A 15,756-nucleotide genomic window follows, 5' to 3' on the forward strand; every position below is an offset into this window, starting at 1 on the left:
TAAAAAAACATACTCAGCAGTACTTGTGGTTGAAACAAATGATGTGATACTGCTGGGAGAAATCACACATCTTAAAAGCACACACTCCCAGTCTGTGGAATTATTCCAGCTGTCCGTACCACAGCTAAGCAAATCCGGGGATCATACCTGCATGACCTGCTGCAATTTCAGAACCCGCTTGTAGATGGCTGAATTGGGAACATTGTAGCGTTTGGCATTTTCAAACATTAAATTCAGATCACACTCCAAATGATCTAAAGTTTCATATTCTTGGTTCTTTAGCTTTGTTCTGTGAAAGACAAACACAGGGCTACAATTTACCATTAAGAAAATGATGAAATACCCTTACTGAAAGTTTAGTACAAAAATCCTAACACGCACTAGCTGACCTCTTTACTTGTGATACTGATGAGAGGCCCATCTACCTTCAAGACAGAAAGGAGACAAAAGCACCATTGTATTTGGGCAGTATGACAGTCTACCTGGAAATCCAGAAACATAAATAATAAGAGGACCTATGTGCCAACGTGGTCAATTACAAAGCACATATATTAGTAAAAATCCTAATGGAAAACCTCTGTTAGTGGTTAACATGCAAACCCCAGGAAGAAAAAAGAAAAATCATGGAGGTTTAAGATATCTTAATGAAGAACCATGGTGATCTAGCTACTTCTGGTAAGAGGCCATTCCAGTTCATGAAGGTTAATGAAAAGAGACGGTACTCTCAACACTATCAAAGGGGATATGTATATATACGTACAACGAAGAGGTCTTAAGATGGCAAATGAGAGGCAGATACATTAGGGCCCACTGACTACTTTTCTTCTAATACAAACATCTGCAACTAATTATGATGGCTTAAAATTGACATTACTTATTTTATGTAAGTCTTAAGAATTCTGATATCTTTCAGACATATGGCTGTTGTTAATACCAAACTCATAAAGTCCTTTATAAATTTTACTTTAAAGATTTATGTATTTATTATTTCAGAGAGAGAAAGCATGAACAGGAGGGAGAGAGCAAGAGAGATTCTCAAGCAAACTTTGCACTGAGCACGGAGCCTGACCTGGGACATGATCCCAAGATCCTGCGATCATGACCTGAGCCGAAACCAAGAGTCAGATGCTGAAGTGACTGTGCCACTCAGGCATCCCTACATTTTGTTTAAAAAGATTTATTTATTCATTTGAGAGAGAATGTGCATGGCAATGCACACAGGGGAAAAGAGCAGGGGTGGGGGAGAAAGAGACTCTCATGCAGACTCCCTGCTGAGTGGGGAGGCCATGCAGGGCTTGATCCCACAACCCCGAGATCATGACCTGAGCTGAAATCAAGAGTCGGATGCCTAACCACCTGAGCCACCCAAGTGCCCCATGTCCCTTATACATTTACATGAAGTGAAGAGTCAGTTTGCCCTAACTCTGTATGCACACAGGATAGACTTTTAAATCTTTTGACTGAAGTACTTGTACACTGCTTAGAAAGACACGAATGTCAGAGAATACCTTGGGGGTAGAGCAAACAACCACACACAAACTCAGCTCTCAGTACCAGCCTACGTGGCTAGCACTCAGCATTTAAATTACAGCCTCAGACTTACTCCTGCCAACTCTGATAGTAATTACTCCGAGAGTAATGTGCTGACTATTCTCAATCCCCACAAAGAACAGACGTGGAAGTCAAATTTGTAAATGACAATCTATAATAAATGTGCAGATATTTATCAGACTGATGTCCACCAAAATTAGAGGGGGACAGGATAGGCACAAAGGGAAATAAAAGATGGGGATGACAAGCCCCAGCACAGTGGAAGGTAGCATTTGGGCCACATTGTCTAGCTCCTGCCCAGTCTTTCATTTCTGTTGCCCTTTTTAAAATGATTTATGTATTTTAGAGAGAGAAAGAGAGCGAGAGAGCATGTGTGCTTGGGGGGCAAGGGGCAGAGAGACAAGAGAGTCCTAAGCAGACTCCTTGCTGGGCATGGTGCCTGAGGTGGGGCTCGATCCCAGGACCCGGAGATCATGACCTGAGCTGAAATAAAGAGCTGGATGCTTAAATGACTGTGCCACCCAGGCGCCCCTATTTTTGTTGCTTTTGATGATACTCAACTATCATCCTTTTGCCAAAATATCTTCCTAGGACTGTGCCATATAACATTAGCCACTAGCCACATGTGGCTTTCTAAATTGAAGTAAAATTTAAAATCTAGTTCCTTAGTTGAACCAGCCACATCTCAAGTGCTCAATAGTCACAATGTGACTAGTGGCTAACATATTGGACAGGGCACAGAAAACATTTCCACCATCATAGAAAGTTCTACTGGGCAGCACTGCTGTAGATTTCCACGTTGCTCTGATGCAGAGACAATGGAAGATAGGCCACGTCCTGTCAGGCACCACTGGCCATGTGTTCTTGGAAATGAGGTATATTAGTCACGCTAAGAGCTGACCCTTCAAAACTCTAGTGTGCTACCAGCTTAGCCTCAGTCATTTCTGTTCCTCACACTCCTCTACCTGTGTGCCAGACAACTGTCAAGAAATAAGTTTAAAAAGGGGGAAAGGTGCAGAATTACTGACTTAACCAAGCAAGGTTTCTATTAGAAAATTCTAACTTAGGGCGCCTGGGTGGCTCAGTGGGTTAAGCCTCTAACTTTGGCTCAGGTCATGATCTCAAGGTCTTGGGATGGAGTCCTGCATCGGGCTCTCTGCTCAGCAGGGAGCCTGCTTCCCTCTCTCTCTCTCTCTCTGAGCCTGCCTCTCTGCCTACTTGTGATCTCAGTCTCTCTGTCAAATAAATAAATAAAATCTTTAAAAAAAGAAAAAAACAAAGAAAATTCTAACTTAGAAGAAGGTTGTAGGCAGGTGTTTGGGTTGGCTGAGAATATGTCTTCCTTTACACTAAACTCATTATTTAGACTAAAAAAAAAAGGCTGAGGGAGAAAAGAAACAAAAGACAAAAACTGTTGAGTTAATGGGGTGCCTGGGTGGCTCAGTAGTCAGGCATCTGCCTTCAGCTCAGGTCATGATTCCAGGCTCCTGGGATCGAGGTCCGCCACCAGGATCCCCATTCAGTGGGAAGCCTGCTTCTCCCCCTCCCACTCCCTCTGCTTGTGTTCTCTCTCTTGCTATCTGTATCTGTCAAATAAATAAATGAAATCTTTTAAAAAAAATTGTTGAGTTAAAAGGGAATCTCTCAACACCTATAAGACTGTCACTATCTTTTCCAAGGCAAAGAGTATAAAAGACAAATTTCCAAGCTATTTTTTAAATGAATGGCAGCTTTAATTTCCATGTTATTTTAAGAGGATCAAATAAACTGACTTTATGTATCCTATTTGGGTACAAAACCTCCTAAGTTTGCATTAAGTAAAAACACCATAAATTTTACTGACCAACTGATGAAAACAGAAGTTATAAATGCAAAACCATGAAACATTATGTTGTTAGCAATCTCATTTTCTAGAATCCAGCGAGTATAAGAATTTTAATTGCTATTATTTGAAAGGTTAGTTATCTGTCCTAATAAATACCAGCCTACTCTAATTTTGCCTAGTTAAGATATATTTTTACCTTGTCACCTCTGAGTATACTGTAGAACCTAACTCGCACTGTGAGAGTTATGATATTACTTATTTACTATTATTTTAATGATGAGGTGGTGGGGTTTCAGTATTCTATCTGAATTCCCAACATTTGTTTTATTGATTGATGATTATAGGCTGCATGTCCAGTGTGGGGCTTGAACTCACGACCCTGAGATCCAAAGTCGCATGCTCTACTGACTGAGCCAGCCAGGCAACCCCCAATGATTGTTTTAAACAGAAAAGGGAAACCAAGATGAGCCATCTTTCAGGTACTGTTTCAGCTACTGAATTCTCTAAGAGCTGCCTGTGCTTATTCTGGATTCAACTTTAGATAAAAATTTAAATAGAGTTTAAGTGTTATATTTAAAATACCAATAATAAAAAAAAATCAGTAAAAAGTATAAGCAGAAAGATTTGTGCTTTGCTCAGTTGTAAGAAAATGAACAGTTAAGTTCTGAGCTGCATGACTCTATAGTCTATAATCTGACACACAAATAAATCCCTATCATGTTTTTGTTTATTTGCCTTGACTCTATTACGGTATAAATAATATTCGTATTTAACCAAATTTATTTCTCAGTTTTCATATAGAAGTGCTATTCAAAATATACTCTAGACATGTGAAAATATTTTTACCTTTAATATCTTTATCCATTCTAGTAAGGAGATACACGTGCAGGCTCAACCACAAGAAAATGGATTTCTATCGAGTAATGTAGAAGGCATCTTACCTGATCTGTTGTAGGGATATAGGCATTTTAATTTGCTGATAATAATCAGGGTATTTTTTCTTTGAAGGCAAATGGAAAAAAGGTTCAGCTATTAGCTGCCCTTGGTTATTCCGACAACTCCTAACTGTGTCATAAAGCTGATAAAAAGGATTTGAAACATCCATAAATGAAGTAATGCTCTCTGCTTCCGATTCTCCTTCTTCGTAACGTGCAGCTAAAAAAAAGACAAAAAAGGGGAAGAAAGAGCCATACTTTAAAATAAAGCTCTTTTAACGACCTTCCAAAGTAAGATTTATATGTTTGAGAATACTTATTTTAAAAGAAGAGTTTCCAGCTGTCATTAAAGATGCTGTTAGTAGTGCTTAATATAATTGTATATTTACTTAGAGAAATGTTACACAGAAACAGAATAAAGTGTTACACAGAAAACATTATACTGTTTTTTAAAAGTTACAAAATAGTTTCTCTCTTTAAATGTGCCTTTTAAAAAAAAAAACATTTTATGTATTTATTTGACAGAGAGAGACACAGCTAGAGAGGGAACACAAGCAGGGGGAGCAGGAGAGGGAGAAGCAGACCTCCCGCCGAGCAGGGAGCCCAACTCGACGCTCGATCCCAAGACCGGATCGCTCGATCCCAAGACCGGATCGAGACTCGGGATCATGACCTGAGCCGAAGGCAGACGCCCAACAACAGAGCCACCCAGGCACCCCTCCCTAAATGTGCCTTCTTTAGAGACTCCCTGCTGCATTGTTTGGCCAAGAAAAGGATCAAGGAGCCATATACATACAGATCTCAGAACTAACGCAGTAGCATGTAGTTCAGAGTAATATAAATATATACTGATATCCGGTTGATATTGGTAGATCTGGTTTTGCTTTAAGTCTCTGTGATTTTGCCCCACTGATCCATAGCATCCTTTAAGAATGATTTCTTCTCTTATCAAGAGAATTTTAAGTTGAAGCTAATCACAAAAACACCACAATGAAATGTAATCATTTTTATAGAAAAACAAAATACATTCTTTATTTCCCTAAATTTTTCAACAGTGTATAAGGACCATAGTTTAAGTTTTTCTTGATGGATCTGCATAATCAAAGTCACTACTGCTCCTGGGTAAGAATGACAATCATTTGGTAAGTACTTAGCTATAGTGTAAGAGACAGACAGGCACCAAACTCAGGAGAGTTGATAGAGGATTTGGATCTAGTCATGGAGCCAGAAGCAGAGAGAGGATCTGTAAGTAGTTTTCTCTGTCCCTACTACTGCCGATCTTCTCCATAAAGAGCTTCCACATATTTAGTTGGATTTATACCTAGATGTTTTGTTGCTACTGTAAACTGTATCTTTTTAAAAAGTATATCTTTTTTGTGGCTGATTCCAGAAATGAAACAGATTTTTGTATAATGATCTTATATCTAGCACCTTATTATTCTTATTAATTCCAATAATTTGCCTTACAGTCTTCTGAGGAAAAAACTAAAAAACAAAGAAAACACACAACAATCTTTCAACTGCAATCTTTATAAACCTTCTTTTCTGATTCTTACTCCTTCATTGTTGTCACGGTCAGCTGGCTAGTACTTTGACCAAAAGTGGTAACATTTTTACTTATGGTAAAGGGAATGCCACAAGTATTTCTCCACTAAAAACAGGTGTTTTTTACCAAGTTAGGAAAGATCCCCTTCTATTACTAATTTCTTAAGTTTTCATCATAACTAGGAATGAAGAATTTATCAAATGCATCTGCTGAGCCAATAATACAGCTTACTCTCTTAAAGTATTAACACAGTGAATGATACGTTTACTTTATCTAATGCTGAAATGACCTAGTATTCCTGGAATAAGCCAACTGTGTTATCATGCATTATTTTTTATATACACTGCTAGATACAGTATGCTTATTTTTGTTGAGTTTCGGTATCTAGGTTCTATCATTTTTATAGAATGAAATAGGGAGCTTTTTTCTATTCTCTGCAGGACTTTGTATATATTCTGTTCCTCGAATGTTTGGCCTGGTGTGTGTGTGTGTTTTGTTTTGTTGTTTTTTTTAAGATTTTATTTATTTACTTGACAGACAGAGATCACGAGTAGGCAAAGAGGCAGGCAGAGGGAGAGGAGGAAACAGGCTCCCCACTGAGCAGAGAGCGCGATGTGGGGCTTGATCCCAGGACCCTGGGATGATGAACCGAGCCAAAGGCAGAGGCTTTAACCCACTGAGTCACCCAGGCACCCCTGGCCTGGTGTTTTCCATGGGGAAAGATTTATAACTAATAATTTAATTTCTTTAGTAATGATAAAACTAATCAGTCTTTTTATTCTTGAATCAGTTTTAGGCATTTATCACTTTCTAGGAATTTGCCCATTTCATCTAAATGTTCAAATTTGTTTGTGTAAAGCTGTTCATACATTCTTTTTAATCTGTATGCTCCCTTTTTCTCCTCATATGATTTGTGCCTTCTGTTTCTTTTTCTTTTTTTTTTTTTTAAAGATTTTACTTACTATTTGACAGAGAGAGACAGCGAGAGAGGGAACACAAGCAGGGGGAGTGGGAGAGGGAGAAGCAGGCTTCCGGCTGAGCAGAGAGCCTGACATGGGGCTCGATCCCATGACCCTGGGATCATGACCTGAGCTGAAGGTAGATGCTTAACAACAGAGCCACCCAGGCACCCCTTTCTGTTTCTTTCTTGACAGTCTCACCACAGATTTGCCTATTTTATTAATAGTTTTAACAGAAAAACTCGGACTTTATTGTTCTTTTCTACCATAGGTTTCCTTTCTAACAAATTCGTTTCTGCTCTTAGCTTTCTTACCTTTTCTTCTAATGTCTCTGCTTTTATCCTCTTACTTATGTTAGATGTTTATTAGTTTTGTTTTTGTTTTTGTTTTTTTGAGAGTGAGAGTGAGAGAGATCAGAGGGAGAGGGAGAAGCAGAGTCGCTGAAGAGCAGAGAGGCTGATGTGGGGCTCAATCCCAGGACCTGAGCTGACGGCAGATGCTTAGCCCACTGAGCCACCTGGGAGTCCCTAGTTCATTGACTTTCAGCTGCTTTTCTAAATAGACACATTCAGACCTAACCTTCTCTCCAAAGTACAGCTTTAGCTTTGTTTTTTTTTTTTTTTTAAGACTTTTTTTATTTATTGATTTGACAGAGAGAGATCACAAGTAGGCAGAGAGGCAGGCAGAGAGAGAGGGAAGCAGGCTCCCTGCCGAGCAGAGAGCCCGATGCGGGACTCGATCCCAGGACCCTGAGATCACGACCCGAGCCGAAGGCAGCGGCCTAACCCACTGAGCCACCCAGGCGCCCCAGCTTTGTTTTGATATATTCTGTTTTGATATATTCTGTTTTGATATATTCTGTTTTGATATATTCTGTTCTCATTATTGCTATTGTTCAATCTCAGGTAATTAAATTCCTATTATAATTTTTCCTTTTTAAAAAGAAAAACCCAAGCATTTGGAGACTTTTGTATTTCCTGAGTGTTTGGGTTTTTAACTTTTACTTTTTTTTTTAATGATTTTTTAATTTTTATTTTTAATAAACATATATTTTTATCCCCAGGGGTACAGGTCTGTGAATCGCCAGGTTTACACACTTCACAGCACTCACCATAGCACATACCCTCCCCAATGTCCATTACCCCACCCGCCTCTCCCAACCCCCCTCCCCCCAGCAACCCTCAGTTTGTTTTGTGAGATTAAGAGTCACTTATGGTTTGTCTCCCTCCCACTCCCATCTTGTTTCATTTATTCTTCGCTACCCCCTTAACCCCCCATGTTGCATCTCCACTTCCTCATATCAGGGAGATCATATGATAGTTGTCTTTCTCCGATTAACTTATTTCGCTACATGATACCCTCTAGTTCCATCCACATTGTCGCAAATGGCAAGATTTCATTTCTTTTGATGGCTGCAGAGTATTCCAATGTGTATATATACCACATCTTCTTTATCTATTCATCTGTTGATGGACATCTAGATAAAGGGCTAGTGTCCAAAATCTATAAAGAGCTTAGCAAACTCAACACCCAAAGAACAAATCATCCAATCAAGAAATGGGCAGAAGACATGAACAGACATTTCTGCAAAGAAGACATCCAGATGGCCAACAGACACATGAAAAAGTGCTCCATATCACTCGGCATCAGGGAAATACAAATCAAAACCACGAGATACCACCTCACACCAGTCAGAATGGCTCAAATTAACAAGTCAGGAAATGAAAGATGCTGGCGAGGATGCGGAGAAAGGGGAACCCTCCTACACTGTTGGTGGGAATGCAAGCTGATGCAGCCACTCTGGATAACTTTTATCTTTTAAAGATTAGGTGTTTACCACAGCTATATTATGGTGAGAAATATATCTGTAAAATACCCAACTTTTAAATTGGTTGAAATTTGTTTCATGGCTAAGTACATGATTAATATCTGTGATTGTTCCACAAGAATCAGAGGGATACTTGCCTGTTTATATACATCTTGTGTTAGCTAAATAGTACCCCCCAATATACCCAAGTATCAATCCACAAAACTGTGACTATTACCTTCTACGGCAAAAGAGACTTTGCAGATATGATTAAGTTAAGGATCCTGAACTTGGGAGATTATCCTGGATTAAACTCTGAGCACTAAATGTAATTGCAAGGGTCCTTATAAGAGGCAGGCAAGGTCAAAGGGGAAAGGAGACAAGATGACAGATAGAGACTGGGAATGCTACATTTTGAATAGAGAGGGAGTCATTAGCCAAGGCATACAGGTAGCTTCTAGAAATTAGAAAAGGAGAGGGAATGGTTTATCACCTAAGCCACCAAACCAAGTTTATAGTAATTAGTTTTTGCAGCAACAGGAAATAAACACACTGGTGAGAAATAAGCGCAGTGTATTCAAATCGTCGTCTTCACTGGTTTTCTGGCTGCTTATCTAGCAATGGAGAGCAGTGAACTCCCACTCTATGGCAATGTTTTCACTTTCTCTGCCACCTTCTATCTGGTTGTTTTATGTATTTTGAGTTTTGTAATTTATCTTCCTGCTGAAATAAACTTTTTATCATTATGAGGTGGATCCTTTTTATCCTTGGTAATGCTTTCTGTTTAAAAGTTCATTCTATCAGAAGTCAATGTAACTATCCTTTGGTTATTATTTGCCCTGTGTATCTTTTTCCGTCCTTTTACATTAAACTTTCCTGTATTTTGACATTTCAGATGTGTCTCTTGCAATCAGCATACAACCTGATTAAAAAAAAAAATCTAATCTAAAACTGTTATATTGGCAAATTTGGGTCATTAACACTGATGTGATTTCTGATACAATTTTTGGAGTTGTCTCTCTCAACTTTATACTTTCCACTTGTCCCATTTTCTCTGTTTCTTTTTGTCTTCTTTACTTATTTTGTTTTTGCAGAGGAGGACTGAAAGGTTGGTCTGTTTTTCTGATTCTATCCCTCACCCCATTTCTGTTCTTAGAGTGACTACAAGTGGGCGTGCTTCTCTACCCGCCCTGCGGCCCTGCCCCAGGCTACATAAAGTAGTTGGTCTCTAAAACAAATCACCCCAAGAACACAGGCCACGCTTTCTGAATTTTGGGGGAGGGGGTTCTGAATTCTATGTCTTCTCTCCATGGGCTCTTACTTGTCCCTCCAAGATCATCAGTTATCCCTTCTTTGCTATTTTAACTGTATCTTACCCCTAAGTTGTTTCCAGCAGCAGGAAGTAGAAACCAAATAGATTAGAATCTTGGCTAAATCAAGGGTAAACAGCTGTGCAGAGCAGCCTGAAAGATCTACATACAAAGGTGACTGGCAGGTACTCTAATAGCTAAGGTTACTAAAGAAGAACGCTAGTTCTATTTTTTAGAAAAAAACAAACAAACAAACAAACAAAAACAATAAATGCTTTTTAGGTGGGTTTTCCTTCAATTTGTCATGCTACTTATAAGGTTAATGAAGTAACCAAATGTTAGAAGGAAACCTAAACATGTGTGTCACTTTTATAACCAGTGAAAAACAAAGCTAATAAAAACAAATTTTTCTTCAATTTCTGATAACACGACTTGATTTAAGTTAAAAAGAAATTCTGTAGATGAGTGTCAAAAAATCACATCTATACTCTAATAAGTAATCTACAGTAATTTTGAACCTTCTATGCAAGATTTAGTAGAAAATAAGACACACAGGTGGAAAAATCTGTTCTCATACTTGATGATGAAATCTGACAATAGGCCAGAGTAATTTCATGAAATAAATTTTATCTGTACATATAAAAATTGTCTGTAGTAAAATAAAGAACATTACAGCACACTCCAGACAGAGACAATGAAATCAAACATATCTCTACAGCTATTCTTTGCTATTTAACAGACAGTGTACTTTTACATGGATTTTATTGCCCAATGTCCTGTGTTGAACTTGTTTAAATGACAACTGACTATGGTGCTCTGATTATAATTTACATCTATCTTTTTTTTAACATTATCTTTAAATCAGAAGCTCTAGCCAGGAAGAAATTATAGCCTACTGAAAATATAAGCCAGTGACCTGGAAATCTAAGATGGTATGAATGTCTCCCTCGGGTTTCTCGATGGTGTCACTAGTACTCACTCACTATTTATCATTACACGCTTGAAACCAGGATCTGCTAAGGCTAGAAAACCAATTGTTCTTATAGAAGTATTTATTTACTTAGATACAAGATATAACACAAAATAAGGTTTTGAAAGAGTGCAGTCAAAACACAACAAAACATGTACTCCAAAAACTGACAAACTCCCAGCCAGACCAAAGTTACTGTAACTTTCCTTCACTAGAAGATCCACTGAGAAGGCATTAACTAGTCATGACCTAATACCCACCAGCTAAAGCAGCATCCTCTTCACTTTCTGAGCCATACTGAAGTGCCATAGTAATTGCTGACAAACGACCCCCTTGGACTGTTCTTTTATTTCTACAAAGAAAAATAAGTAATCAGAAGACAGGGAAAGAGGTTATAATAATTTGGTTACTTTACAGGAAACAGAAACTGTTAAGAAAGCATTCACATCAAGAAAAACAATTTCTATTCAACTGTGTGCTCAATTTATCTTTGTACTTTTAACAGTCCCCATAAGCAATCTTAGCCAAGACCAATTTTTTCTCTGAAAAGAGAGGGAGTGGTGTAGAAAGCCTAAAGTAGGCTACTTGCAATTGTGTTACTTAAATGCAGCACTACTCCTTATTTTACAAAAAATAAAGATTCATTCATCTTTACTGGTTAATTCTCTTCTAAGATGTTCATATCCTACAATGAACACAAATTCTATTTCGAATACAAAATCTTTCAGTATTTTACCACAATTAATTTTACTGGAAATATTAAACACTCTCTGACAAATAACTTCTGCTTAAGCATTTTCCAGAAGTCAGGCAGGTCAGGCCGACTATGGCACCTCAACCTTTTAAATAAGGTTATTTGATAACAATTGTCATAATAACCCAATTATACCCCAAAGAATTACTTCCTGATAGCCATCAGGCAAACACTAGTAAGCCTAGCCTCATAAACAAGGTCAGTTCTCAGACTAAACACACTCACTCTCTCACCGGTAATACTTGCTAGTGGGATTTCTCTCTTCACCAAGGCTGCCTTTACTGTGAGAAGGACCTGTCAGCCTGGCTGTAGCCAAATTTGATGGAGTCCTATCCAGAGATAAGATTAAAAAAAAAAAAACAAACAAACAAACAAAAAAAAACTCAGAAAATTGACAGCTGGAATCAGAATGCTAGGTAAATTAAAAGGAAGCATTTTTTTGTTGTTTTTGTTTCTAAGTAGAAATGCTCAAATATTTGAGCCATTACTGTACAGAACACTTTGCTCCAAAACCGCAGGACTCTGCCAAAGAGAATAGACGAGGGCTGGTCCTGGAGTGCTTATGGTCCCTGCAGTGACCAAGGATCTGGTAATAAATGAAATGTCAGGGTCAGAAGAAAGCTTTGAAGGCAGCCACCTCAGCTTCCATTTCTTGAAAGAAGCAATGGAATCCCAGAAGTAAGACTTGTTCAAAGTCCTAGTCCTTGCACAAGAAAGAGCCAGGATGAGACTCTGATCTCCTGACATCTGGCTAAATGCTCTTGGGGCCGATATAAATATATACGATTAAATATAACACAAAAATACCATGATATTATATAGATGTTTGCCATATATAATATACATTAATATGTATATGTCACATATAAATATGACTATGTACGTATATAGCAATAAGAGTAGATAATAGTGTTTAACCTCAAAAATTGTTTAAAAAAATTTTTTTTAAAGACTTTATTTATTTGTCAGAGAGAGAGCAGAGCAGAGCTGCAGGCGGAGGGAGAAGCAGACTTCCCGCTGACCAGGGAGCCCAACATGGGACTCGCTCCCAGGACCCTGGGATCATGACCTGAGCTGAAGGCAGATGCTTCACCTACTGAGCCACCCAGGTGCCCTCAAATTGTTTGTTTTTAAATAAAGCCTTTCAGCTGCAATGGAAGGGCTGAGGAAGAGTTATATCTATTCTCTTCAGAATCACATTATCAACTGTAAATATACTTTTCAAATGCAATATACTTCTTGTTTTCCACTGCATTGATTCCACTAGCTAGAAAATTTGGTAAATAAAAAAGGCACAAGGATTTAGACATTTTATTCCATTATTATTATTTTTTAAGATTTATTTGAGAGAGAGAGAGAGAGAAAGCACGAGCAGGAGAGGGGCAGAGGGAGAAGCAGGCTCCGTGCTGAGCAAGGGGCCTGATGTGGCGGTTGATCCCAGGACCCCAGGATCAAGACCCAAGCCAAAGGTAGATACTTAACTGACTGAGCCACCCAGGTGCCCCGAGTATAGACATTTTAAAAACATACCTCATTCGAAGGCTTGACTTAGCCATTTCATGATGTTCAATTTCTGCTTTTTTCATATAAAATATTTTTTTAATAGAATTTGCATCCTGTCAAGATAAAATTACTTGCTTTAGGAAAAAAGGGACAGTTTAAAATGCCGTCAGTCATGCACTGGACACTCTCTATGGCCCTCTTCCATTTGGAGTAGGCGTCCATTTACCGTCCATAAAGCTGCATCCTCTACCCCTTCCATCTTTGAGAACATCATCACAATTATACATCAGTTAAAAAGCCTCCCAGCTCTTTCATAATTAGTCAAGTAACGCACAAAGACCTAACAGTGAACAAGGAAAAATGGGTGAAAATTCAATGAACTCTGTGTCCACTGACTTAAAAACTGATACAAAGATACACTTCTAAGATTAAAGACTATGCACACAAATTTAGGATGAATGTACTTGCTTAAATCAATAGCATATTACTATATCAAATCTAGTTTCACCTCTCTCTAAAATTTATTTTAGGGAAAATAATCAGACCAAAATGTACAATCTTAACTGCATCAACAAACTATTAGTATTCTACTATTAATGTCCTATCAAGGACTAAGAATACAGGAACTTCATAGCTCATTTCTGATTTTCATTCAAAGTTTCTTAAAAGATGAATATTGATTAAAAGCTGAAAGATAGGTTAACTACCAAAAGCAACTCTATTTGAGGCAGCATTCTGAAAGTCTAAATGATTTTTTAAAAGACTTTATTTATTTATTTGACAGACAGAGATCACAAGTAGGCAGAGAGGCTGATAGAGAGAGGGGGGAAGCAGGCTCCCCACCTAGCAGAGAGATCATGACCTGAGCTGAAGGCAGAGGCCTAACCCACTGAGCCACCCAGGTGCCCAAAAGTCTAAATGATTTTACTCCCAAAAGGTTTTCTGAAAATCCTCTGCTAAATTCCCAATGACTTAATACAAAAAATGTCTATAAGCAACTGTGTTACAGGACTGTAAAATTTCTAGGAGAGAACTGCAAAGCAATGAAAGAGACATTTCACAATGTGTGTTGCACTGCAGAAATTGCTTTTTATATTTATGAAGTTTAAAGGAGAGACTAAATCAATATTTCACTAAAAAGTAGATCAAAACCAAACCTTCTATCTCACATTAAGATAGACATATAAATGAATGGAACAGAACTGAGATTACAGAAACAAACCCATACACCTTAAGTCAACTGATTTTCAATAGGGTGCCAATGCAATTCAGTGGGGGAAAGAACAGTCTTTTGAATATAAGGTGCTGGGACAAATGAGCATCCCGTGTGGAAGAATGAATGTAGATCCCTACCTCACACCTAATTCAAGTATACAAAAATAAATCCAAAATGGATACATTTGATTTAAGGGATGAAAGTATAAAATTCTTAGATGAAAACACAGGTGTCAACCATTATGGCCTTGGATTAATGCTTTCTTACATAAGACACTAGAAATACAAGCAACCAAAAAAAAAAAAAAAGCAGACAAGATGGGATTGGGAGGGAGACAAACCATAAGAGACTGTTAATCTCACAAAACAAACTGAGGGTTGCGGGGTGGGGGGGCGAAGGGGGTAGGGTGAGGGTGGTTGGGTTATGGACATTGCGGAGGGTATGTGCTATGGTGAGTGCTGTGAAGTGTGTAAACCTGGCGATTCACAGACCTGTATCCCTGGGGCTAATAATACATTATATGTTAATTAAAAAAAAAAAGGCAAACTGGACTTAACCAAATTAAAAACTTTGTCAAAGGACATTATCATGAAAGTGAAAACAATCCACAGAATGGGAGAAAATATTTGTAAATCATACACCTACTTTAATATCCAAGATTATGTAAAAAAATCTAACAATTCAAGAATAAAAAAACAGGTAACCCAATTAAAAAGTGGGGTAAGGATCTGATTAAAAAGTTTTTCAAAGAAGTTTTGTGAATGGCTGATATACACACAAAAAGATGTTCAACATCACTAATCATCAGGGAAATAATATTCAAAACACAATGAGATGCTACTTCACACCCACAAGGATGGCTATCATAAAAACAAAAACGGAAAACGAATGTTAATGAGAATGTGGAAAAATTACACTTGCAGATTTCCAGTGCAAATGTGAAATGGTATAGCTGGTTTGGAAAACAATTTGGTGGTTCCTCAAGAAGTTAAATATATAGTTACCATGTGGACCAGCAATTTCATTCCTAGGTACATACCCCCAAAATGAAAATACTATGTCCACATAAAAACTTAAACATGAGTGTTCACAGCAACATTCTTTATGATAGCTGTAAAGTGGAAACAACCCAAATGTCTAGCAATTGGTAAGTGGGTAACTAAAACATAGTATATAAATGTAACGGAGCATTACTTAGCAATGGAAGAAGAAGTGATACATGCTGCAACATCAATGTAGTAAGAGCATCATGCTCAGTGCAAGATGCCAGTCATAAAGGACCACATCTATGTGATTCCATTTACATGAATCGTTCAGAATAGGCAAATTCACAGAGACAGAAAGTAGGCCAGTGCTCCTAAAATGGGGAGACTAGGGGCA

General features: G+C 38.1%; 1 protein-coding gene across 21 annotated transcripts in view; it reads right to left on the bottom strand.

The window, feature by feature from the left end:
• PBRM1 (polybromo 1) overlaps positions 1 to 15,756 on the bottom strand; it is a 128,926-nt gene that overhangs the window by 78,274 nt on the left and 34,896 nt on the right. For all 21 annotated transcript variants that reach the window (XM_032868256.1, XM_032868255.1, XM_032868261.1 and 18 more), the window contains 5 exons: positions 13,188 to 13,273; positions 11,891 to 11,986; positions 11,164 to 11,255; positions 4,318 to 4,531; positions 148 to 289 (listed from right to left, as the gene is read on the bottom strand). In XM_032868256.1, coding sequence (XP_032724147.1) covers positions 148 to 289; positions 4,318 to 4,531; positions 11,164 to 11,255; positions 11,891 to 11,986; positions 13,188 to 13,273 — 630 coding nt within the window. The remainder of the gene's footprint in view (positions 1 to 147; positions 290 to 4,317; positions 4,532 to 11,163; positions 11,256 to 11,890; positions 11,987 to 13,187; positions 13,274 to 15,756) is intronic.

Source organism: Lontra canadensis, unplaced genomic scaffold, assembly GCF_010015895.1.
Source record: "Lontra canadensis isolate GAN:19392208 unplaced genomic scaffold, GSC_riverotter_1.0 scaffold35, whole genome shotgun sequence".
NCBI lineage: Eukaryota > Metazoa > Chordata > Mammalia > Carnivora > Mustelidae > Lontra > Lontra canadensis.